The sequence below is a fragment of the Neofelis nebulosa genome, chromosome 1 (assembly GCF_028018385.1).
Source record: "Neofelis nebulosa isolate mNeoNeb1 chromosome 1, mNeoNeb1.pri, whole genome shotgun sequence".
Taxonomy (NCBI): Eukaryota; Metazoa; Chordata; class Mammalia; order Carnivora; family Felidae; genus Neofelis; species Neofelis nebulosa.
In genome coordinates, this window is record NC_080782.1 from 165,039,018 (window position 1) to 165,066,780 (window position 27,763).

The window sequence follows — 27,763 nt, forward strand, 5'->3', positions numbered from 1 at the left end:
CTGAAACTAGGAACCCATGCGTGCATGCCCATATCGACAGACACATGAATGCCTGAATACAGGTCTTCCTTACAAGAGATACCAACTCACCCAGGCAGACGGCATGTCAAGGTTAGAATCCGGCATTCGTTAGAGTAATAACTGATTTCAATGGGAGTCAGTAAGGGATGGTAACACTACATTCCTGCGTGCCGGAAAGGCAGACATTTGAACGAAACCTTGATGAGGAACAGAATATTTACACAGTCTTCAAATATCCTGCCACAAAATATTCCACTTACATATAAAAATGTTGGCATCTAACCTGATAGGAAAAATAAAAAATTCTGTGAGTGAATGTTTTGTGCTTTTGAATTGCAGATGGGTTCTCTTCTTTCTATAGAAACTTCTGCATTATGTGCTAGCAGGATAAGATGAAGGCTGTCCCAGAGGAATGTATAATATGCAAGCAATTATTTTGGGTCACAGCACATGATATTAGGAGTTTGCAAACGTTCAGTTTAAGGATACGGGGAACTGTATGGTGAGATCACCCCAACTTTTTCTCAAGACTTCAAGGGCCTGTGTCATCCAGACCCCAACCCCTTAAACGTCCAAATATTCTGAATTCACTTGACCAAAAATACTGTATTTGGGAAATGCGACAATATTCACTGCTGAACTATTCATGGAGTCTCATATTAACTGAACAATAAAAGTTGCTATCCAACAAGAAATGCACATTCAAAACAAAGAAACACAGATTTAGATAAGAACAAGAAGTCTAAATGGGGTTTCTGAAATAGAAGAAGTCTATAAATTTTTAATGACGTATTTCCGCTATCTTGCATTCATTGAGATGGTAAGTTTAGTGACACTATTCAAAAATGGAAAGTGGTGAGGCGCCTGGGTGGCTCAGCCACCCAGCTTCTGAGCATCTGACTTAGGCTCAGGTCATGATCTCACAGTTCATGGGTTTGAGCCTCACATCAGGCTCTATGCTGACAGTTCAGAACCTGGATCCCGCTTCAGATTCTGTATCTCCCTCTTTCTCTACGCCTCCCCTGCTCGTGCCCTGTCTCTCTCTGTCTCTCAATAAATAAATGTTAAAAAAAAAATTAATGAAAGTGGAGTATCAGCCTTCAGAGAGCTGCAAAACAGGGACACATCTGTCAAGGAGTGTTTGAGTGAGAGGTAGCAGGAAACAGGAGAAGGGGAGGGAAGTTCTCCTGGTGTCACAGAAGCCACGCTCTGAGTGCTGGGTTACTGCTCACCGATTTCAGGACCGAGGACAAAACACCTAATTCTGTCCATCAGCTTGCAAGGTGGAGCCAACTCTTACTACTTAATGTAGATGCCAGTTAACCTCAGTATAAATGTATGCAGTACCCAGCACAGTGCTGACCTACAGCAGCCACTCAATAAACTGTACCTGCACTAATAAACGTAATCAAAAGAGAAAGAATATCTTATTAAATACAACATTTGTGGGATGCCTTGGTGGCTCAACTGGTTAAGCGTCCGACTTCGGCTCAGGTCATGATCTTGAAGTTCCTGAGTTCGAGCCCCGCATGGGGCTCTGTGCTGACAGCTCAGAGCCTGGAGCCTGCTTCGGATTCTGTGTCTCCCTCTCTCTCTGCTCCTCCCCCGCTCATGCTCTGTCTCTTTCTCTCTCAAACATAAATAAACATTAATTTTTTTTTAAATTTTTAAAAGTACTGTATTTGTAAAACCACCATGAGCTAGAGTCTAATACGTCACCCACCCATCTCTGCGTGCAGTATTTGGCGGGGCCCTGAATGCAAGCTCCAAACAACATGGGCAGAATGCGGTGGCTGAAGGAGAGAAGGAAGGGCAGTTCAGCCCCAGCTCCTTGAAATGCTGAGGATAGTAGTTCTGGTTTGATTCCTTCCCTTCTTCCCCTCACTCTTACCATACGATACATTTGACAAAGGCAGCAATGAGGAAGCAAAATAATTTCAAAGGCAAGAAATGGTTCTAAAGCTCCATGCCCAGACTATGCAGCCCAACGGTGGTAAAAGCTTCAAGTGTAGCATCTGAGGCAAACCAGAAAAAATGCCAGAATGCCCTCCCTTATGACCGTTACTGACAAAAAGGCAATGTGCCCTGAGGTATATGGGAACTCTTTGCAAATCTGTTCCTTAAAGAGAACCCACATGGAACAAAATACTTTGGTGAAAGATTGAGTAGAAACTTACAGGTACTTCTGAAAGAGATCTCCCAAAAAATCAGACCGCTTCGCTTATTTCCAGGTAACTTCCCACTTAGTTTCTCTGAAAGTCTGTCTTCCAGCCAGTGGCCCCGCAGAGCACAACAGACCCTTCACTATTGCTTACGAGCAATTATTTGCAAACGAAAAGAAAACTTCCTCACAATTCTGCCCTGTCTTCAAGGACAAACTCCAAAGAACTGCTAAAGCTTCAAACAAATCAGAGCAAAGATAGCAAACTATTTTTATAAAAAGATAAGCAAAACTGTAAGAGTCCCCCCAAAATGAAACTTAACATCACTGAACAAAAAGAATAACAGAGGCTGATCCAAAGGGCAATCTAATGCAAACAGGAATAAGAAGCACATGTTCTCATGAAATACCTACTTTCTATGCCCTGCATCATTTTACATTTATCATTGTTGTTGGATTGGTAAATCGAGCAGAGATGCTATTTTATGAGGTACGTTCAGCAAGCAACCCCTCTCCTTCTGAAATATTCATGCCACCAAAGGAAACAGGTGAAGGAACTGTTAAACCTCAAAACCTCAACACATTCAATTGCCATCTCTCTTCCCAAAATTCAGCTGAGACATCATCGTTGAAAGCCCTGTGGCAGCCAGGAAGGAGGATGTCAGGTGGGGTGTGCACCAGCAGAAACCTGTAACAGAGCGGATTACCCCGGATGACCACCAATGAACGAGGCCGAGAAGGAAGAACCCATCGTCTTGCCACAGGACATCCCTCCTGTACTTGAGTCGGACCAACCAAGGGACCGTGGGGCTTCTATCCGCCCACAATCATGAGAACTTAGGGAACTGAATCAGAAGATTCATGCATCTCTGGTCTCAAGCAAAGACTTTCCCATGGGTTCCCACTGTTTAACCAGAGAGAGAAAACTAAAAGCTTTTAACTTTCTCCAGATGCTAGAATGTTGGCAGATAATGCAGGAGGCGATACCATCCAGGAATCCATTCATTCATTAGGAACTATGTATTAAGCCTTTATTATAATTAAAATGTACTTTGATTTTTAAATGATGGTAAATCTTTATGGTAATAAAAATCTCAAAACCTGTATTACAACCATTTAAAATTTTATAACAGTTGAGATGATATTGGAACACATTTTTACAGCTCCCGCTGTAAGCATTCTGAGGTCAATAATTATTACGCTGGGAGCACATAAATGTTTATTGTGGCCCTGCTGTCATGCGAAGTTACCAACCATGTCAAGAAAACAAAACATGTAAGAAAAAAAGGGTAATTGTAAAATGCCAAGTAAACGGGTGTGGATGGCATTTACAGTCACACTGGAGAAGTCTGTATACGTTTCCACATATGACAGCACTTTAAAGGGACACAGGGGAGGACGGGCACCTAGCAGTGGGCAGACCTGTTAGGGCCTGGGTCTGTGGCACCAAGAGCTGAATCCCCATCTGCCAGACAAAAGATGAAAAGCCAAAGTGTAGTGATATAAACACAGTTATTTAACACGAAATAGATATTACCATGATCGTGAATAATAGTGTTGTAAAAACAGAGAAAGTAACGAAAATTTGGATAAAATGTCTAAAATAGGAGAATACTTGGGGCGCCTGGGTGGCTCCGTTGGTTAAGCATCCGATTTTAGCTTAGGCCATGATCGCAAGGTTCATGGGATCAAACCCCACATCGGGCTCTGTGTTGGAAGTGCAGAGCCTGCCTGGAATTCTCTCTCTCTGCCTCTCTCTCTCTCTCTCTCTCTGCCCCTCCCCGGCTTGTTCTCTCTCTCTCTCTGTCAAAGATAAATCAACATTAAAAATAAAATAAAATAGGGGCACCTGGGTGGCTCAGTCGGTTAAGCGTCTGACTTCGGCTCAGGTCATGATCTCACAGTTAGTGAGTTCGAGCCCTGCGTCGGGCTCTGTGCTGACAGCTCGGAGCCTGGAGCCTGCTTTGGATTCTGTGTCTCCCTCTCTCTCTGCCCCTCCCCTGCTCATGCTTTGTCTCTCTCTCTCTCTCTCTCTCTCTCTCTCAAAAATAAGTAAAAATATTACAAATAAAATAAAATAGGGGCACCTGGGTGGCTCAGTCAGTTGAGTGTCTGACTTCGGCTCAGGTCATGATCTCACAGTTCATGGGTTGGAGCCCGGCATCAGGCTCTGTGCTGACAGCTCAGAGCCTGGAGCCTGTTTCAGATTCTGCGTCTCCCTCTCCCTCTTCCCCTCCCCCACTTGCGCTGTGTCTCCTTCTGTCTCAAAAATAAATTTTTTTAAAAATTAAAAAGATAATAAAATAAAAAATAAAGGAGGAGAATACTTAAATAAGGACATTTATATGACACAACTGCGTATTACTAAACCACCATGTAGAAGAAAATTTTAGGACCCGGGGATGTGCAGAAAGAGTATATAAAAAGAAAAGCTACCAATACATACATGTACACATCATATCAGGTAAATTCTGTGTAAATTCTGAGATGTGGGGAGGGGAGACACAGAGGACAGAACACATCAAAACATACTCAGTGATTAGCTCTATGCGATGGAATTATTAGTGATTTTTAATTTTCTTCCTTACATGTATGGGTTTCCTTCAATTTTCTACAATAAATGTGTGACATTTATATTGAGAAAAGTATTCTTCAAAATAAACAATGAACAACACTCTGAAACAAGATGAAAACACAGGGCTGTTCTCTTGGGTCCCGGATGAGTTTCAAATCTACTGAAGTCAAAGGTGAGGAGTAAAACTTTAGACAAGTCAATGATTATCTGGCAAGCAAACCTGAGTAACGTTTGAATCAATGAGTGGCCACAATATAATTAAAGGTCAACCATCCAATTAAAAGATACAATTTCATAAGCAACCACGGTGAATGAGTGTTTCTGAGAAAAAGCTGAGACAAGAAATCATGGGTTCCACGTTAGTAAAGAGCCCCCTATGGTGAGGGTAAATTGAACATAATTTGAAGGTATTGTGCAATTCACTTATATTACGTGTCCTACTAAGCCACTCATTTATTTCCCTTCATATCACGGTTTTGTGTGAACCACACAATATTCATTGACAAAGACCTTGCACGAAATGAGGCAGTGTCTTTCTACCTCACTGATTTTCATTTAATTATTCTCTAATACCAGTCAGTGTTCCCTGCTTTTTAAAAGGCTTATTTTCACTGAGATATCACCTCACACAAGTCAGAGTGGCTAAAATGAACAAATCAGGAGACTATAGATGCTGCAGAGGATGTGGAGAAATGGGAACCCTCTTGCCCTGTTGGTGGGAATGCAAACTGGTGCAGCTGCTCTGGAAAACAGTGTGGAGGTTCCTCCAACAGTTAAAAATAGACCTACCCTATGACCCAGCAATAGCACTGCTAGGAATTTACCCAAGGGATACAGGAGTGGTGATGCATAGGGGCACTTGTACCCCAATATTTATAGCAGCACTTTCAACAATAGCTACATTATGCAAAGAGCCTAAATGTCCATCAACTGACGAATGGATAAAGAAGATGTGGTTTATATACACAATGGAATACTACTTGGCAATGAGAAAGAATGAAATCTGGCCATTTGCAGCAACGTGGATGGAACTGGAGGGTATTATGCTAAGTGAAAGAAGTCAGGCAGAGAAAGACAGATACCATATGTTTTCACTCTTATGTGGATCCTGAGAAGCTTAACAGAAGACCATGGGGGAGGGGGAGGGGGAAAAAAAGTTACAGAGAGGGAGGAAGGCACACCATAAGAGACTCTTAAAAACCGAGAATAAACTGAGGGTTGATGGGGGGTGTGAGGGAGGGGAGGGTGGGTGATGGGCATCGAGGAGGGCACCTGTTGGGATGAGCACTGGTTGTTGTATGGAAACCAATCTGACAATAAATTTCATTAAAAAAATAAATACATAAAATTAAAGGCTTATTTTGTTCATCCAAACACTCCATACTTTGCTTGGAGAAAATACAGCCTTTTCTGGTTTTGTTTACCGGCAAACTGTGAATATGGACAATTGATATTTTCTGTCCCTAAATACCTTGTGTTAATGGTCCTCACGTGTGATTTATCTCTGGTGCCTTATAGTATCAGCTCCTCTCTTTTTCTTTCTTTAGTCTAGCATATTCTATTACAGTTTTAATGTTCCACACTGCGATATTTATACACATATGAAAGGGAAACGACACAGAGTGTATATGTCCTTGCATTTGAGCTTGGGACACAATTTGAAACTTTCCTAGCATTTACTTCCCCATGTTTGAATGACTAGCTTCTCCCATTAATTCCCACTCCGCCATCCACAAGGAAACTCTCCAGCCATGTTTCCCCTGGACACTCACGACAGCACCAGCTTCCGGTTTGCCTTCTAAATCTGGCTCCTCTCTTCCAGTTTTCTCTGCAGCCTCCTGTTTCTCTAACAGTCTTTTAATTGGTATACTTTGGACCATCTTTCAAATGTTCTTTCACTTTTTTTCATTTCTTTTTATTAAAAATTTTTTTTTAATGTTTATTTATTTTTGAGAGAAACAGAGACGAATGCGAGTGGGTTAGGGGGAGAAAGAGAGAGGGAGACACAGAATCCTAAGCAGCCTCCAGGCTCCGAGCCGTCAGCACAGAGCCCGACGCAGGGCTCGAACTCACGAGCTGTGAGATCATGACCTGAGCCGAAGTCGGACGCTCAACCGACTGAGCCACCCAGGCACTCTAAATGTTCATTTTGACGGGGTGACCTGATTTACTCGAGGGCTTCTGTTCCCATGTGTGTAGATGAGACTCTCTCTCTTGAGTTCCAGAAACAATGCCTCCTGGACGTCCCCCGGTGGATCTTCCATGGATTCTGACCTTGACATGTTCAAAAAGGAACGCATAGCCCTCCCACAGAAAACTTTTTCTCTGATGATCTTTGCACGACCCCTTCCAATTTTCCAAACACAGATGGCTTGGAGTCATTTTTAAATTCCCTCTCCTTCTTTGATGTTAAACAACCCACATTACTACTGATTTCACCTTCAAAATATACCATCAGTATTTCCTTCATCTCATCACCACATCCGAAGCCCAGAGTGACTCACCAGCATTTCAGGTCATGTTCTTGCAAAGGCATTGCCTCCACTGAGGGGCCTCTTCTGTCTTAGTCCACGTGTGCGCAGGGCCACGGGGGTGAGGGCCTACTTACACACAGCCTACTTCCATCCCAACCCTCCATCCCAACCCTCACCCGAAGCTGAGATTTGATGTGAGGCACACATAAAAATATTGATGTAAATATATTAATATGTATACACTAAGAAACAAATTAGTGTTTATGCTCACTTTCACCTTCTCTCCTACACAGTATCCACGTTTAAGGCCAAAGACCCTTTGGTTGCTCTGTTGCTCATGTATCCTTAGGAGCAAGCCTAGCACACAGCACACAGCGGACCCTCAATAAAAAATATATTTAATGAATGAATGAATGAATGAATGCACATAATTCGCCAGAGATATTTTTAAAAATAGTGTTTCCATTTTTATCCTGAGTTTGAGGAGAAGACTCCCTCGCAGCTTACTGAGAATGGCTTTTTTTTGTTCTAAAATATCATCAGAATTCGTACTAATCCAGTACGAGAAGAAGCAGGTGAATCTGACTGCCGTAGGAAAGGTTAAACCCATCAAGATTCAAGGATCCCTGAGCAGATCCATCAATGGCGTTGTGCCAGGTGGAGAGGTGGCTTCCTCTCCAAACCCAGCCCCAGACCCCTGGGACAGTTCAAATAAGTCTTTCGATGAGATGATGTGACAAGGTCCCTGCCAGACTCTGCAATCCCATAACCCTATTCCATGTGTTGAGGTCTCTTTCGCATCTTTGTATCTGCAGTTCTCAGATGAGGGTGCAGAAGTGGTATAAAAATTATAAGGCAAAGAAGCTACCTTCAAGGTATTTACAGTTTATTTAAAGGGTCCAGTTAAATTTACGAAATAATCCCCATCCTCATCAAAGCCCAAGAAAGGCAGTAGATACAGAAGCGTGGCAGAAATGGGACGGACATGAATTTTGGAAACAAACCCCAGGTGGATCCTCACCTGGTTGTGTCGCTGGCTGTGTAAACCCCGGGCAATGACGTCATTAAGACCGACTGTCATCTCACTCGGAGAAGAGACGGAAGTGAAGTCTCTTAAACTATTCTATTGTTGAGAATTTCTCATTATCAGCGAACTTCCAATTAACTCTCCCTAATCTCAGACTGATGCTCTCAAAGTTCTGTCCCTGCACATTTTCACTGTCAACTAAACTCTGCTCAGAGGAGGTAACAGAGATGAGGGCACTGGATTCTGGTGGAACCAGCCCCTCACACATCGATGTCCTTTCTCCACTCCAGCTTCACTGAGGAGCTTCTGCAACTTTTACCTGCATTTCATGGCACAGTATGTTTTTAAGAGATGTCTCCAAGGTGTCACAATCAAACGCATTTGGAGTCCCTGCAGAATCTCTATCTTAGAACTCCACACCGCCCCAGAGCGCTGTGAAGCCTCCACCTGCTGGACGGGTCACAGTGAGACGGGAAGCCCTGGGCCAAATGCTTGGGGCACTACTGAGCTAGACTGAGTCCCAGGGACAGTCTGTAAGGACCTCATCAGGAGGCACCTGGACCAGGGATGCCCAAACCCTTTTCTTTAATGGTAACCCTTTTAGTTACCAGTTTCATTATTTAAGAATGGAGGCAGGTGGTAACTGTGTCCCCACGGATGAGGGCAGCAGGACAGGTGAGTGTCAGAACCAAGGACGTAATTCTAGAACCGATGTTTGCCGATTCTGAGAACCAGTTCATGTGGAAAGCAGCACTCTGGCCTGGACCTACTCCTCACGGCCCCTAAGGGGAGGGCCCCGTGCTGCACAGGCTCACAGCTGTCATAGCTGTGTTGTCTTGTGCTTCCTGGAAACATTATTTTATTTCTGCCCCCAGCCTTAGAGTCATGTGGAAACTTCCATGAAACACTTCTCTTGCTTCTGTTAATACTTGCAGATTTATTCCCCTTCTACTTCTCTAGGCTGACAGAAAATACTGGATGGTGACTGGATTTTTCTATGGCAGCGTTTTGGCTTGGCTCCCTTCTTTTTTTTTTTTTTTTTAACTTACTTTCTCAAGCCAAAAAAGTTATCTTATCTTTTATTATATTCCTTATTCCTATATACACTCCCACCTGACTCCTAGTCTGCCAAGTTTTAAGCCAAAGTTTTTAGTAAAATTCTTTAATTATTACAGAAAAGGGTGAAAGCACTTCTGTCTGCCAAATGGTTCCCACACTAGGTTTTCTTGCATACTCTGCGTAACCCGGGCAGTCAGACGGAGCGAAATTCAAACGTGTCTTAGTTTTTCTACACTTTTCCCACATCACATCTTTCCTCCTCATTTTCCTTCTCAGTTGCCAGGTAAACGCAGATTGCTGATTTCTCCTAAATCTCAACTGGCCAAAGATTTAATAAACAGCATGAAATGACATGTGCCCACCAGACAAAATACCAAAAACACATGAATGATAGCAAACCAGGGGATAAAGTGTGTGTGTTTTCTGAGACACAGTGTGTTTTCTTACTCCCGCCCCATCTCCACAAAAACAACTAGTAGCTATTCAAGTTTTAACACAGAATCCTGAAATTCTGTTATATTATCTGCAAATTACACAGTTCTTAAAGTTAAAACCTTCTTAGGTGTTAGGATTTTTTTTTTAAACACAGACTACAATCATTAAGGGAACAGAGCCTACCAAGTCTTTCAAAGAGTGATTTCATTTGGCAAGTCCTGGCTCAAGCTTTCTGAATTAAATTTTATATATATATAAACATATACACATACATACATATATATATGATATCATAGAAAATTATAGATAGAAATTATATATATTAGATTTCAAAAAAAATTATAGATAGAAATTATATATATATTAGATATCAGAAAATTATAGATAGAAATTATATATATTAGATATCAGAAAATTATAGATAGAAATTATTTATATATTAGATATCATACAAAATTATAGATAGAAATTATATATATATTAGATATCAGAAAATTATAGATAGAAATTATATATATATTAGATATCATACAAAATTATAGATAGAAATTATATATATATACATATATATATATATATATATATATCTCATAATATCTTCATTGAAAATGAAAAAAAATCTAAAGACTAAATTACCTAACATCATATTTCTGTGAATATTAAAATACCCAGATCTGGTTGTTGTAACAGGTATAATATTGAAAAAGAAATGAGGGTGTCAAGAATCATGAATGACAACAATGGTATTACAGGAAAGCATCACCAGAAATACGCACTGTTCTGGGTCTGTGTTTACGAGCCCTCCCAACACGAGCAAGCAGTGTGCAGTATCCTGGTACAATAATGTGCTTTTCCAATGTGGTTTAAGGACTGAATGTTTCTTTAAATTTGACTGTGAAGGAATTTCTTATCTTGTGGAGCTTGATTTATTAATGTTTATTAATAAACATTGCATCCAAGTCCCCGGGATGAGTTCGGAATTAAGTAAAAAACACTCTGTCACCCACAGCTAGCAGCCAGTATGGCGGTTAGGCGTGCTCTTCCAATGGAGGTAAAGAGGGAGCCGTAATGACCAGGATCAGAAGACCAATGTTTCTCCATGCTCATGGGAATGTCTTGACCCTTTTCTCTTCTCTTTAGCTGAACAGACTGTATGAAAATCTAACCACCTCAGAACTACGGGGTCGTCAAAACAGTGATCACTTACGGAAGTGGTTCAATGCAAGTCATTGCTAATAAAATATAAACTCTTAAGCAATGCTACATAGAGGGCACACAGTAGGGGAAAATCTGCATGGGATACTGATCATCGACCAACAGGGAATGAACACTGAGAAAAACACAACTTGAACCAAAAGTCAAGGCATATGATAGCAGGTTTTTTTCTTTCACTGCTCTATACACAATCCAGTGCTACCTACGTAGAAGGCACATTCCAAATCGAAAGGCAGTCATATTGTATAAGGACTCCCGGGCTATGACACCCACAAAGGGGTGATATTTCATCATCCCAAAGCCATTCTTGAGATGTAACCTTGAACACAAGGTCGGGGGGCAGGGGGTGAGAAACGAAGCAGAGCAGAAATGCCACATGATGCTTCTAAGTAAGTACGTCCAGGCATATCTGACCCTACATTAGCCCATGTCCCACACAAACTTGCTGTGGGGCACGATGGCACAGCCCTTCTCATGCAGGGTTCTGGACTTGGCTGCTCTGTCAGTCTTCCAAGGACTGAACTATTAGATGCACTCCAGAGGTACAGGCCAGCCATTTCACATGAGGAGTGTCTTAGAGCATCACGGTGTAATTCTTATGCTGAAATCTAGTTGGCAGCAGCTAGGAAAAACTCAGTTACGTGCTTCTAGTTTAGAAAGAGCCAGATGCGTAGACATCCGCATCCGTCCTCAGAGCTCTCTTTAGTTGAACTTTTTCCACTCAGTCATGGAGGAAATAAAACTGATGATTATGATCCATTGTAAATAGCAGCTCTTTTAAATTACAAATTACTCATCATTTTTAAGCATGAGAAACTGGAAACAGCTGAAATTCCCCAAAAGTATTACAGCATCTAAACTCTAGAACACTGTGCAGCCTCTAAATACACGTTTCCACAAAATATTTAAAAACATGGAATAATTTTGTGATATTGCAAAGAAACCGTATGGACTAAGTGGGTGCTACACTCACCCTCACAAAGAACCAGGAAGCTGTGCATTAAAATGATAACGTTGACTTTCTCTGAGCTGTGGGATTGTGGGGGACTTTTATGTTCTTTTGGTTTTTCTATATTTTTCAATGCTTCTGAAATAAATGTGAATTGCTTCTGTGATTAGAAAAATATCACATCTTGGGCTCAATTGGTTAAGTGTCCGACTTCAGCTCAGATCATGATCTTGTGGTTCGTGGATTTGAACCCCACATCGGGCTCTCTGCTGACAGCTCGGAACCTGGAGCCTGCTTCGGATTCTGTGTCTCCCTCTCTCTCTGCTCCTCCCCTGCTCACACTCTCTCTCTCAAAAATAAACAAACATTAAAAAAAAATTTTAAAAAGAAAAACAATATGTCTTACTAAAAGGACATTCAGAAATTAAATCTAAATGCTTTACAATATTAAATTATTAAATTTTTTAAATTGTCTTAAATGTAGATGAAAAAAGGTTATAATGGAAAGCACTTTTGAAGAAGAAGTATAATTTACCAAAAATGGAAGCTTACATAAATGAACAGGGAAGCCTAAGGAAGTTTTCCTTATGCCTTGGACGTGGACACATGTGTGTCTCAAACTTTCCAAGCCTGGGAAAAAACAAAAGGACTCATGTTTCTGTCAGATGCCTATGAAAGTGTATTTCTCTGTCCTTCAAAGAATTTTATGTCAAGTCATAGAAAAATCATGAAGCACACACTATTGCCCGTTTTCTGAAATCCCTTTCATGGTCTTAGTCTCAGTGAATATCGAGTGAGAATTTTCACTGTAAGGTCAGGATGGATTTTCACTATAGATCTTAGTGATGGGAAGGTTTAGGCCATGGTAGGACGTACAACAAACAGAAGTCAAACTCCTAGAAACACAGAGGAGAAGGGTGGTCACCAGGGGCTGGGGTCGGGGAGATGGGGAGCTACTGGGCAGAGAACCAGCTTCCAGTTACAGATGGATGGATGTGCTTTCAGGATCTAACATACAGCATGGTGACTGTGAGTAGTAACATTGTTTTGTATACTTGAGTTTTGCTAAGACAGTAGATCTTCCTACCACATTCTTACCACAACAGAAAAAGAATTACTGGCCACTACGTGAGTTGGTGGATGTATATTAATTGATCTGAATGTGGTAATCGTTTCACAAAGTTAGCTTATATCAGATCATCACGTTGTACGCTTAAAAAATATACAATCATGGGGCGCCTGGGTGGCTCAGTAGGTTAAGCATCCAACTTTGGCTCAGGTCATGATCTCACAGTGTGTGGGTTCGAGCCTCACGTCAGGCTCTGTGCTGACGACTCGGAGCCTGGAGCCTGCTTCTGATTCTGTGTCTCCTTCTATCTCTGCCCCTGCCCTGCTCACCCTCTGTCTCTCTCTCTTTCAAAAATAAACATTAAAAAAATTTAAAATATATGTATACACAATCACATTTATCAAGTATATACCTCAATAAAGCAAAGAGGCTCTTGGGTTTAATGGCCACGCACAGGGGCTAAAAACCTGGATGTCCGCCCAAGTTCCTTTTTTGACCCACTTGCCTTCAGATCTAGTGAAATAAATTAAGTAGGGTAAACAATAAAATGTGCCTCCCGAGTCCATCTCAGCGATGCCAACCGTGTTCTTGGCAAGGGCCACGCTGTGGTCCTTGCGTGGACAGCAGCCAGCCTGGCCGCACCGAAGCATGGCCGAGAGGTGATAAGTGGGTCAGCAAACACACATTGCTCTTCAGAGAAGCTTGACTATAAAAATGAGAGAGACACTGAGGTGGCAATTACAGGAAATACATTTGATCAGGGTTTTCCTTATTTTCTGAATTAATGGAAGATCCTGGGACCTAACTATGAATTTAAAAGAAGAGTCCAATAGAAAGACCATGGAAATGAGAGATGAAAAAGTGAGGAAGAAATCCTTCGAAGGGTGGAAATTAGTTGAATCTAGAGAGGACGGATGAGCACATAGTGTAGAGAGACGAACACACACCTTTTGGAATGGAACAAAGGCTGTGAATAAATTGGGGGGGGGCAGGAATCAACAGTTTGTTGGGTGAAGCCAAACACATTCAAGCCTGAAAACTTATTTTGTCAGTGGAGTTGAAGGCAAGATAAACTGTTAAGAAAGAGGTCGAATATCATATGTAGGGTCATTTACATAAAAAGATGGGGCACCTTCGTGGCTCAATCGGTTAAATGTCCGACTTTGGCCAGGTCCCGATCTCATGGTTCATGAGTTTAAGCCCCACGTCGGGCTCTGTGCTGACAGCTCAGAGCCTGGAACCTGCTTCAGATTCTGTGTCTCCCTCTCTCTGCTCTTCCCCCACTCAAGTTCTGTCTCTCTCTCTCTCTCTCTCAAAATAAAACGAATAAATACTAAGAAAAAAAATTTTTTAAGTTGATAAAGACATCAGCTCTGCCACAGGTCTTGGAGAATCAGACTTACCCTGAACCATCTGGAGTTATAGCTCATTTTCTAGGGAGAAATATAATCTTAAACAGCAGGGTGCCCCATGTCTTAATATTTAAATCAAAGTGATGGGAAAGATAAATTGTAACGAAACAATATAAAAACTTTATACTAGTATAGAATGGTCCAAGCAACTAACGAGTAAAGTCTGGGAATGAGTTAATTTTGACCTCTCAGCTGAAGCCACCTAACACAAAGTAAGCAACATGCTTTTGAAATATCATTTACTGTTTCAGTTATGACAGAATTGTTAGTTCCCAGAAACTAACACCCATTAAATGCAGCACCCATTAAAATGATCTGGTTCCACACTGCCCACCAGACACGGTCCACGACACCCTCTATCCAACAGGCAAAAAAATCGCGAACATCAGACGTTCAAACACAAAAAGCCAAGGATCGAGAAAACGTTCAGTGTGCATTGTTGCGGCCAGTGGTAAAGATACTGCTGAGCTCCCCTTAGTAAATGATTGTCCACCTGCTAACAGTTTCCCTGCACCTGATTTCAAGGAGTTAAAAGCCCTTGAAACATCTCCTGGGAGTATGTAACAGAAAAAATTCACCATTACCCTGGAGCACCTGGGGCGCTCAGCTGGGTTAACTGTCTGGCTCTTGACTTTGGCTCAGGTCATGATCTTGCAGTTCTGTGCTGGCACTGCAGAGCCTGCTTGGGGTTCTCTCTCTTTCACTGTCTGCCCAGCCCCTGCTTATGTGCTCTGTCTCTCTCGTTCTCAAAATAAATAAATATTTTTTTAAAAAATAATAAGCAAATAAATAAAACTAATTAAAATGACACTGTATCCTTCAATTGTCTATTACTCACTTCTTGTAATTATGTATCAGAGCTACCCTTTATAGAGTAAGATTTATTAAATAATGCCAGGACATGTGGAATATCAAATTATAGCCTCCCAAGTTTTTCAACAGGAAAAGAGAAAAAGCCCGAGATGATCTGTCAGTAACACGGGTGAATCATTTTCTCCAGTATAAATAAGCACCCCGCAGTGTTTGACTCAATTAAATTATTCTCCTTTCAAAATAATGAGCTCCAAATGAAAGGGATTTGTTTCATATGGTTCCAAATGCCACGGGCTGTTACAGTGTTCAGATTTGCCCCGGCTTTGGAAGGGGCTGCACTGCGCCATCAGATGTGAAAATTCAGAAAACCACAATAAATGCAAATCTTTTATCCAAAGTCACATGAGGAAAGAGGGGAGAAGAGAGCAAGTGGACCCAGAGACCACCCTGAGCGCAGTCCCGTGGCACCTGATGGCAGAGGGAAGCCGGCTGGTGAGCCAAGTGCCTGAGCAGGTTCTGAGCATATCCTATAAGCGCTCACTCATCATGTGCTTCCAGACACAACGCAGACACATACATGTATGAACATGTTGGGATAAATGTGAAATCGAGATTTTCAAGAGAATAAATCCTGACATGACTGGAGTTCATCAATTATCAGCTTTTGAGATTTATTCCTAATAGAAAAGCTTCTTAAAATCTGGGAAATGGCAAATTACCTTGAAATTATTAAAAAAAAAAAAAAAGAAAAACAAGGTAAAAGTTTGAGCTATAGAACATTAGTGTTCGAATATGGAGCAAATCAGAAAATATTTTCAAAAAATCAGATAATGTAAGATGAAAAATAAAAATGTACATATGGGAGATGCTCAACAATCACTAAAATAAGGTAAGTAAAAGAAAATTCTCAGTGGACAAACTATTATGATATATATTATGTTATATATATAATTAAATGCATGTATTTATATATAACATAAATATATATATGTATATATATATTTATATATAAATATAAAAAATTATAGTGCATTATTTTATTGGGACCCAAAACATTTAGATTTGAGATTTTATTCTATTATATAACCTCTCTGATACCGGATTTCTTTGCATAAAAATAGAGATTATATATTAAGTGTGTTGCTCACATCATAGAAATACTCTATTTTCCCAGTGAGGTATTTGTAAAACTTCGAAGAAACTCCAAAGCCCTATTTAACTACGTGCTGGAAATTGTAAAAATCGTATTTCTTTTGGTCTAAGTTTTGAAAAGTTACTGCAGAAACCCATCATTTTCTTGGACCCACCCCAATTCCGAAAATATACTGGGTTTAGATGATTTCCATTTCATACTTAAAATTCCAGAAAGTATCAATTGTCTTGCTTAGTAATAAACACAGTAGGCCCTCATTATTCCTGTTTGCTGAATTATTTTGTAACACCAAGATGAGCACTTCGGGTTCACGTCCATGGCCATTCGCGCACATGCGCAAACATTCCGGTCACCCAGTGCACATGCTGGGAGCCGAGCTCGTGTGAGACGATGCTGCGTCTTCTTGGTTCAGGGTCGTAGTGAAAAAAAGTCTTACTGTAGTCTATTTGGCGCCATGTTTTTCACACTTTTGTCCTTTTGTCGGTGTTTTGTTGCTTAAAATGAGCCCCAAGCATGGTGCTGAAGTGCTATCTACTGCTTCTAAGCGCAAGGAAGCTATGATGAGCCTTATGGGGAAAATATGTGGGTGGATAAACTTCCTTCAGGCATGAGCTACAGTGTCACTGGCCGTGAGCTCGATGATGTTTATGAATTACCAGTATATATTTAAAAATGTGTCTTTACGGGGCACCTGGATGGCTCAGTTGGTTGAGTGCCCGGCCCTCGATTTTGATTCAGGTCAAGATCCCAGGGTCGTAGGATCAAGCCCTGTGTCAGGCTCTGCACTGGGCTTGGAGTCTGCTTATGATTCTTTCTCTCCTTCTGCCCCTCTACCCATCTCCCCTGCTCACACTCTCCCTCTCTCTCTCTAAAAATAAAAATAAAATAAAATAAAATAATAAAATAAAATAAAATAAAATGGTGTCTTTAAAACGAAAGACTTCGAAAACAAGGTTCATACGAGGGCGCCTGGGTGGCTCAGAAGGTTAAGCATCTGAGTGTTGGTTTAGGCTCAGGTCATATTCTCAGTTTCATGGGTTCGAGCCCAGTGTTGGGTTCTATGCTGACAGCTCAGAGCCTGGAGCCTGCTTAGGATTCTGTGTCTCCCTCTCTCTCTGCCCCTCTCCCACTCATGCTCTGTCTCTCTCTCTCTCTCTCTCGCTCTCTCTCTCTCTCTCTCTCTCTCAAAAATAAATACATATTTTATTTTATTTATTTTTTTTTTTAACATTTTTTATTTATTTTTGGGACAGAGAGAGACAGAGCATGAACGGGGGAGGGGCAGAGAGAGAGGGAGACGCAGAATCGGAAACAGGCTCCAGGCTCCGAGCCATCAGCCCAGAGCCTGACGCGGGGCTCGAACTCACAGACCGCGAGATCGTGACCTGGCTGAAGTCGGACGCTTAACCGACTGCGCCACCCAGGCGCCCCAATAAATACATATTTTAAAAAATTATAAAAAACAACAATGGGAATGACGGTCTTAGTAGTCCACTCTGGGGACTTCTGGCTCTGTATGAATTCTAGCATTAGCAATACGACAACAGATCACAGGGACTGGGGTTCAGATTAGGACACTAAACCTGGTCTCAGACACTATGTTCTGGCCTGCAACATATGCACTGCCCTCTCTGAGCACCCGTCCCTCACCTATCGAAGGCAGGTGAAAGCTAGCACATATGTAGTAGTGTGAATTAATCCCTATGAAGCCTGTAGAAAAATATCAGGCACATATGAAGTGCTGTATAAAAGTCAAGTATTAATATCTTCCAGAATTTTGTAGATCATTTGGCAAGAAAACTGACAATATTCACAGTACCTAAACCTACTCCATAAACACAAACCAGTTGTGATCCAATTAAAGTAGGAATGTTCTAATGCTGTTCAGGATATGACAGCAACACACACATTCACACATCTCTACTTAACAAAAACCCACAATACATAATTATCTCAACTCACCGAAATCTTTTTTTTTTATGTTTATTTATTTACTTTTGAGGGGATGGAAGAAGGCAGAGAGAGAGGAAGAGAGAGAATCCCAAGCAGGGTCCGTGCTATCAGCAGAAGGCTCGAACCCACGAACCGTGAGATCACGACCCTGAGCCAAAACCAAGAGTCACACGTAACCAACTGAACCAGGTGGCCGCCCCCTTTATAAAAATATGTTTATTTATTTTTGAGAGAGAGAGAGAGAGAGAGAGAGAGAGAGAGAGATGGAATTGTTTCTCTAGACAACGATTTCCTGACAAACTTGAAAAAAATGATTCAGATGCTTTTAACACAAATTCCAACCCTCTCGTCTTCGCACCAAAAGGGGCAGGCCATCTGTGACTCGTGTCCTTTCTCTCAAGTGCTAAATCCAATCCCACACCAAACACGGACAGCCTGACCTTGCACACGTGCAGATGCCAATCATGTCCCACCACCCCACCGGGGCTAGCCTGGCGGCTGACAGCAGGGTGCTAAGTGCCCCCCATCCTTCCCCTCCGCTTGTCTGTTCTCAACACAGCAGCCAGTGACCTTCTCAGACATAAGTCAGATTGCATCATTTCTCCACCCAAACTCTCCAAAGGATCCCCGAGTCACCCGGGGTGAAAGGAGATTCCAGTGTCCCGCCCACTGGTGCCAGTAGATCCACCACCTGTGTCTCCGACACTGGCCCCCCCTGCCCCCACCCGCTGCACTCCACCTGCACTGGTTTCCTTGCTGTTCCACAAATACAAGACCCTTGCTATCCCCCCACACCCTGCTCACCTCGTGACTACCCCTCCATGTGGCTCATGGTTCACGTGTCAGTCACCTTCTCCGTGAGGCCACCCCTTAATACTCTCTACTCCCCTCTTCTTGTCCTTCCAACGGTTCTCTGTGGGTGACATCCTGTGTATTTGACTCATTTGCGTGTTTGTCCTTCTCCCCGGTAGAATGTAAGCCCCACGAGGCAGGGATTTCTGCAGGGATTTCGGCTACTTTTGTTCACTGCTGACCCTCTTGGTACAGAACAAAAGGCACTCAAATATTTACGCAGTCTCTTACGCATCAATAATCTTTGGAAAACGGAGAGAATATTGGACAATGCAGCGCTAAACCAAGTACAATGGCATTTAATTCTGGAAACAAAATAAATCTCTCATTTGGGGTTGTTGATGGGTACACGTTTCTATAGAAATTACAATTTTTAGGACAATGTGTTTCATCCATATTTATTTAAAAGTAAATTATTCCCAAGGATGGCTGGCTGGGCTGGCTCTTAGATGGTGGCAAGGAGACTATTCAGACTTGCTTAAGCCACTAATCAAATTTCTCAGTCTCGCTTCACTTGCTTTGGTTTGTTTTTGCCACGCTCTATAACGTCCAATGTCTTTTCGCCCACTGTGTAGCACCTAGAACATAGTGGTTATTCAACAATTATTTGCTGAATGAATGAATAAACTGTAATTTCCTCAAAGGCAGGAACTGTGTTGAAAGTGATAATCAATAAATGTTAATTAAATGCGTGCTCAGTAAATGAAGGTCACTAAGATAACTATCAGAAATAGAACTATGCATACGATGTGAGAAAAGGGAACTGCAGAACCAGGAAAATGTTAATTTGAAAACTACAGATTTGACCTCCAGCTCATACATGAAGTAAAGTCAAATTCTGTTGCTCAATTCTGTCTGTTAAAGAAACGCAATGTCATCAGAAATTGAGAGGCACATGTTTTCAAAAAAATCCTGCACAACTTCTTAAAACCTTTGTTAGAGCTAAACTCACCAGAAAAAAAAATCCCCAATTCTAATTCCAAAATAATTAAAGTGTGGTGTGAGGGTCAATGTCAGCGTCTAAGCTCTACCCGAAAACAAGAGCAACAAGTAAATCCAGTGTTTGTTACACTTAACGTTTTCATTTTCTCATAAAGAAATGTTGTAGATACTTCTTTACTAGATGTCACCAAGAGGGTAAGATTTAACAGATACCGTGTGTCTAGTTGGCTAAAAATTAAGAAGAGAATGGACTGTGGACTTAATGAAACAACACTTCTCAAACCATTTTCGTTAAGACTGATCTGCAAATATGAAGGCTTATAATTTCCCAGAAAAGGCAGCATAGCTTCACATGACATCTATGCAATTTGTTTTATGAACTATGTGACCCACAACCTTAGTCTCTAATTATCTTGTAATTCCAGGAAAACAAACGATCACACACACACACACACACACACACACAAACACACACACACACACATTTTTTTATCAACCAAAGTATTACATATTGTGAAATGTTACTAGTTAAATACACAGCCTTTTATATGCCATCGAACCATCAAATGGTAATAAACCACATTGCTTTACTTACTAATATAAGCAGCAGGACGATGTCAGGGTTATCACAAGCACAGGCGATGTGCATTGGTGTCCAAAAGTCTTCATCCTGGTGGTTGACATTGACCCCTCTGTCAATCAGGATCTCTGCAATGAAGGCATTATCATACCGAGCGCACTGAAAGAAAGAAGAAAAAAGGAAACATATTTCAAACAGTGATAAGGTTTATTGCAAATGTCCATGAAAAAAACTCCACTGGCAATCTAGAGGTTGAGAGATGGGGCTAAATGGAGAAAGAATGTATTCATGTTTTCCAGCTCACGTAAGGGGCACGTGGAAGGCTCAAGGGAAAATTACATCCATACACAGTAGAAAGAAAAAAAGAAAATAAGGACAGACATTAGGAAGGGGGGGAGATTTTCACTATTTGGGTCCTTTTCTCGTGTGTGTGTGTGTGTGTGTGTGTGTGTGAACAAACTTTATTATTTTTTATATGAAATTTATTGTCAAATTGGCTTCCATATAACACCCAGTGCTCATCCCAACAGATGCCCTCCTCGATGCCCATCACCCACCTTCCCTTCTCTCCCACCCCCCATCAACCCTGAGTTTGTTCTCACTTTTTAAGATTCTCGTGTTTTGGTTCCCTCCCTCTTTAACCTTTTTTTTTCCTTCCCTCCCCCCATGGTCTTCTGGTAAGTTTCTCAGGATCCACATAAGAGTGAAAACATATGGTATCTGTCTTTCTCTGTATGACTTATTTCACTTAACATAACACTCTCTAGTTCCATCCACATTGCTACAAAAGGCCATATTTCATTCTTTCTCTTGTCATGTAGTATTCCATTGTGTATATAAACCACATCTTCTTTATCCATTCGTCAGTTGATGGACATTTAGGCTCTTTCCATAATTTGGCTATTGAAAGTGCTGCTATAAACATTGGGGTACAAGTGCCCCTATGCATCAGCACTCCTGTATCCCTTGGGTAAATTCCTAGCAGTGCTATTCATTTGTAGATAAGATTATCAGAAAATCTTGGACAATTTACCATAATTATCTTTCTGAAATACACATTTCTTCACATGATGTTTCTGCTTTAAAATGTACGGAGTTTGTCACTGACCAAAGAATAAAGCTTCACTACTGCACTGTATCCAAGGCAGACATGACCCTTCATGGTCCTTCCAAATTCATCCCCCATCATACTCAAATGCAACCCTCACACCAGTTGCATAGCACAACTAAAAACTCCACAGTGCCAACTTGTAACAGCGAACTATTATAATTTCAAAATCTTCTAACATAAATTTTAATCACTGTATAATACTGTGCTTTTTAGAAATTTCATAGACTACTAAATGAAACTCTCCAGGAAATTGTTTTGCTTCTTTTATTTACTATTTATAGGTAAAACTCATAAAAATATGCTGGTCAGTGCTGGCTTCGCGGGTGCACGATCTCTGCAGTCATGCGTAGATGGGTCCTGGACTGGGTTTAATGCTCTGTGGCCATCATGAATTTCCCATAATTTTTGAAGAGTCCCACATATTCATTTTGCCCTGGACCTTATGAATTATCTGGTCTACAGAAGTCCGATTTTTTATATTTATATCTAAAAGGCTACATTAATATCAAATGCATATTAGTTAATTAGTTTAAAAAAGGATGTAAGCCAATGAATCAGCTAAATATCTATTAGCAAGATTTATGGGTTGAAAGATATATGTTTTTTATAAGATTTCGATGCATAAAACAAGTTTCCGTCCCAAAAGAAACAGTAACCATACCACCACCAGAAGTATTGCCATGTCAACTTACCAACCTATTCACTGGATAGTAGAATTTTAAAAAACCACAGGAGCACTTCCCTTATGAGTAACAGGCACCAGATTTACATTCCTGCCTGAATCAGCTGAAACAAAAACAAAGCCACTCAGAAAAAATATGACTTCTGAGAGCTGGGAAGAAAAGGAGGCGGTCACGTTGTTGCTGTCACTCCAGCTCACAGCCTTGAAGGCATTCCCAAGCTGCAGCACAGAAAGAATCTGTGTCACCCACGGCCACTCAAGAGGAGACTGAACCAAAAGTCTAGAGACCGAGTTGGCCAGTGCACACAGGACAGAGTCACAGAGAGGACAGAGCTGCAGAGAGAACTTCAAAGATCTACAGAAGGCCCCCTCAAGTACACAGAAGAGTTCTGATCAGCGCCTGCACCCCAGGAAATGACACAAGGTCCGGGACAGAACCCCGTGAAAAGGGAGAGGAGTCAGAGTTCATGCAATGCCATAAATAGCGTCTGTTTCAGCAGCCAGAATGGAAACCTAACTGAAGGTGGCCTTGGGTGGAGCACACACATGTCTTGCTTCAGTGCAGGTGTAGAAGGGGAGATAGGAGCCCTGGGCTGGATGCTACTCTATTCCCACCAAGAAGTATTAAATTCAAGTTCTGAAAGGATCACACTGTTTCCAAATAACTCCAATGCCCCCCCAAACAGAGCTCAAGATTATTTACAGAAATACAAAAATATTCAGTAACCAACAAGGCAAAATTCACTATGTCCAACATCCAAGAAGAAATGACCAGATATATAAGAAAGCAGGCAAATAAGACCCACAAGGAGGAGAAAGAATGTTCAATGGGGAACCAGCTCAGAAGTGATATACCTAACAAAGGACCAAATCTGTGTGTTAAACTGTTACGATAAGCCACATTCTGTATGTTCAAAACACTGGGAAACCTTTGAACACAGTAAGTAGAGACATGGAAGATAGCAGTAACACTCAAATTTTACTCCTGGAGATGAGAACTACCATGCCTGAGATAAAAACTACACCAATGAATGGAACCAACAATGAACAAGATGTTGTGGAAGACAAGACTGGTGAACCAGTAATGTAGATTCCACAAAGGGCGTGCGAGCAAAAAAATGACTTTAAATAAGTGAACAGAGCATTGGTGAGCTGTGGGACATCTCCAGACAGTAACCACACAGACTGAAATGGGGACTATGTGGATTGATTTATGTTTTTCCCTTAGTATTTAATTCTCATTAAAATTAGTAATTAGAAGATAGCCCAATTGTTAACTGATATTTCACAGAAAGAAAGAAAGAAAGAAAGAAAGAAAGAAAGAAAGAAAGAAAAAAGAGAAAGGAAGAAAGAAAGAAAGAAAGAAAGAAAGAAAGAAAGAAAGAAAGAAAGAAAGAAAGAAAGAAAGGGAGAGAGAGAAAGGAAGGAAGAAAGAGAGAGGAAGGAAGGAAGGAAGGAAGGAAGGAAGGAAGGAAGGAAGGAAAAGAAAGAAAGAAAAGGAAAGAAAGAGAAAGAGAGAAAGAAAGAAAGAAAGAAAGAAAGAAAGAAAGAAAGAAAGAAAGAAAGAAAGGGGAAGGAAGGAAGGAAGGAAGGAAGGAAGGAAGGAAGGAAGGAAGAGAGAGAAAGGAAGGAAGGAAGGAAGAGAAAGAGGAAGGAAAGAAGGAAGGAAGGAAGGAAGGAAGGAAGGAAGGAAGGAAGGAAGGAAGAAAGGAAGAGGAAGGAAGGGAGGAAGGAAGGAAGGAAGGAAGGAAGGAAGGAAGGAAGGAAGGAAGGAAAAGAAAGAAAGAAAGGAAGAAAGAAAGAAAGAAAGAGAGAAAGAAAGAGAGAAAGGAAGGAAGGAAGAGAGAAAGAGGAAGGAAGGAAGGAAGAAAGAGAGAGGAAGAGAGAGGAAGGAAGGAAGGAAGGAAGGAAGGAAGGAAGGAAGGAAGGAAGGAAGGAAGGAAGGAAGAAAGAAAGAAGTATGAACTGTGGTTCACAAGCATAATACAGTCATGGAAAACATTCATATTTCCCTCCTTGAGACCTGGAGGTCTCAAGAACATAGTCAATGTAATGCAAAATCATGGCACACGTCCCATAGAAAGGAAGATAGAAGCAAGCATCAGTATTGGGATGTGTGGACGCATGTGGGGCAATGGCGGATGTGAAATCTGAGGGATTAGTTTCAGGTCTGAACCAAGATCTCTGCACATGTGATATACCGTGTCATGTGTAACCGTAAGGAAGACGGTATGAATCGTGGCCCCACCGACAGTGGCTGCAGGTTTGGATACGATGACTAATAAGATACGGATCAGAGTATAAAGGCTCAATAAATAGGTTTTAGAATTGGGGCCTGGATCCAATTTATTTTAGGAAATTCACATGCAGGTAATTCCTGTTCTGTTCTCTTTATCATTTTGATAACTCACTGCATAATCAACAGTGATGCGACTCCTCCTTCCGTGTGTCTGTCAAGATATCCTCATCCTGCACCTCGGGAATCCACATTTACAATTCAGAGATACCTACAGTTTGCCTCTGCGGTGTCTTTTACCAAAAAAAAGACTTAATTAGATACAGTGCTGAAAATGGTATCAGCCTCTCTCAAGTAAGGTAATTTTTAGATCCACATTTCCACGGATCATGAATAATAATTTGACAGCAATAAATACCTTCTAATCACACTTGTCTGAAAAGATTATGATGGTTGAACATTCCTGTTACAATGTTCTTACAACATTACCATTAGATAGTAAAGCTAATTCTCGCTAGAAAGAATTTTCTTCAAGCAAATCTTCCTCCCAGTTCAGGCTCCTTTCATCACTTCAACCTGTTTCTGGCAACAGCTTACAGCACCAAGAAGGTGGCTGAACAGCCACTCTGTCACCTTCAGAGAGCTCTGACAGCACCAGTCCACCTTGACTGCCTGGAACCAAGTCTCCAGCTCCTCCCGTCCCCTTCCCCTGCCTCTCTAAGGTCCTGGCAGGACTGGCTGCATAATTTGTGGGACCCAGTGCAAAAGGGAACAGTGAGGCCCCTTATTCAAAAATGTCTAAGAATTTCAAGATGGCGACAGCACAACATGAAACCAAGCACGGGCCCTGCGGAGCACAGACTCCCGTGTGACTGAGCGGACCGTGTGCCCATGAAGCCCTAGCTGAACTGCCAAACCTCTCAACCAGCCTGCCCCCAACCAGGTCCCTCAAGTCCACACACTGCGCTACCTTCCAGCCAACTTCTGGTTCATTCCCTCACCTGGAAATGTCCACAGAACCTCAGTGGAAATCGATCTCTCTGGAAACAGCGTCTCTCCTGCAGCCTTCTTCGGTGTAGAGAAACTTTTCTCCTGTCAGGCCCTGAAAAGGCTTGGCCATTTTCTGAGCTTATTGATTTTTTTTTTTTTTTTAAGTAAGCTTTACGCCCAACATGGGGCTTGAACTCATGACCTGAGATCAAGAATCGCATGCTCCACTGACTAAACCAGTCAGGCGCCCCTTAGCTTATTGATTCTTTTAGAATCATTGTCTGTTCACCTTAAAGTGCTTCTTTCTAAGATTCACTCTATCCTTACATACTACCCCTCTTCTCCCAACCGGGTCACTCTCCTCTTTCATCAAAGTTAGGAACTAAGATCACAGTCGTCCCCATGGTCTGAGGACATCAGCAACACTGGGTTACCCCCCTCTCTGAAAGCGTTAAGTGCCTTGACTCCAGGACCCCACAAACCTCCATCATGTTTTACTGGAGTTACCACTCCCTGGTTTACCACCACCAAGACTGGCTCCACGCTAAGTCGTAAGTCCTAACATCACAGCCCGTGACGACAAAAACCTCGTGTTCTACCTCCTAAAGCATACTTAGAGAGCAACAGGGCAAATAAGTCTTCCTCCAAGACTGTTTATTGAGTTGGCCAGGATTAGTGACAGGGAACACTCTCCACACCAAGTCAGCAGTCCACAGCTTCTCGGTGACGCATGCTTCCACTTTGGAACTGTTTCTAAACAACGGTAACATTTCGCAAGGTTCAAACCCCATGTAACACGTATTCCTGATTCCACTGAAAAGACCCGAGAAATCATAGAAACCAAATAAACAAATACAGACAATTTTAAACTTAAGATGTTCTGCCTTCTCCCCACATCTTGTCATAAGGGATATCTTAGGTATTTCAGTCCTTCTGGTTAGCTAAGGAGTATGTCTTGAACAACCCTGAAATCTATCACTCAGAAAATCGAAAGATTTCTCCAAACACTGAATTCACACATTCATCGTGCATACATGAAAGTTATCACTTGCAAGTTTTGGCTGCTTTTTTTTTTAACATGAGTTGGATATACTGTGATATTAGCTTTCTCATTCTCGATGTCTATACATTTTCAGCACACACTTCCCTTTTTACTTCGCAGTGTTGATTTCAAAGCCGCTGGGGCAGAGGAGACAAGCAAAAAGTTACCGGGACAACATCTAATTTGATCCAGATATCAATTATTGAGTGGATATCATGTGCTAAGCACAAGTCTACTATTAAACAAAAAAATTATGGCTGAACTCTCTGGAAGGGGTGGGGGGAGGGGAAGCAACATGATTTATACAATCAATTTGTTTTCATCATTGCCATTTTTCCTGTCTTATCTGTATGAGTTCTCAGCGATTCAAAACATTTCTACAACCAGACACAGATGGAAAGAGACAGGGACACACACGTATAGAGATTTCTATCAGTAGCAAAATGAATTTGAATCTGTTGCAATTTTTAAAGTTTTTGAAATCTCTCTAGAACTTCCATATGGCCCTTTGTACTGAATACCAATCCCACCAGCCAGCCTTTCCAGCCAGTGCCTGGATCTACACAAAATCACTTCGACTTATCTGCCACTATCTCACATTGAGGAACTGCACTCATTACACGCTCTTGACCATACCTCTCATCATTTTTGCTTTTTACGTTGCTGATGGTCTCGGACTTACCATGGTTCAACTTAATGATATTTAGATGTTACGAAGGTGTGAAAGAATTTTGAATTTGGATCACGTGCAGGGCTGGCAACACGCAGTTCACCCTCTTGTGATGCTGGGGCAGCAGATGCAGCCCCCATGCAGCCACGCCATTGTGAGCAGAGACAACCGAAATGCTGACAACCATGCTGCACCCAGGTAACCATTCTGTGCGTGTCGTTTTCAGTAGAGAATTCAATAAATTACAGGAGGTAGTCAACATTTTATTAGGAAATGAGCTTTGCGTTCAATGATTTTTGCCCAACTGTAGGCTAATGTCCATGGTCTGAGCACATTTAAGGC

General features: G+C 41.5%; 1 protein-coding gene across 2 annotated transcripts in view; it reads right to left on the minus strand.

Annotated features, from left to right (window-relative positions):
• MYO16 (myosin XVI) overlaps positions 1-27,763 on the minus strand; it is a 616,506-nt gene that overhangs the window by 385,488 nt on the left and 203,255 nt on the right. For both annotated transcript variants that reach the window (XM_058742988.1, XM_058742979.1), the window contains exon 4: positions 20,706-20,849. In XM_058742988.1, coding sequence (XP_058598971.1) covers positions 20,706-20,849 — 144 coding nt within the window. The remainder of the gene's footprint in view (positions 1-20,705; positions 20,850-27,763) is intronic.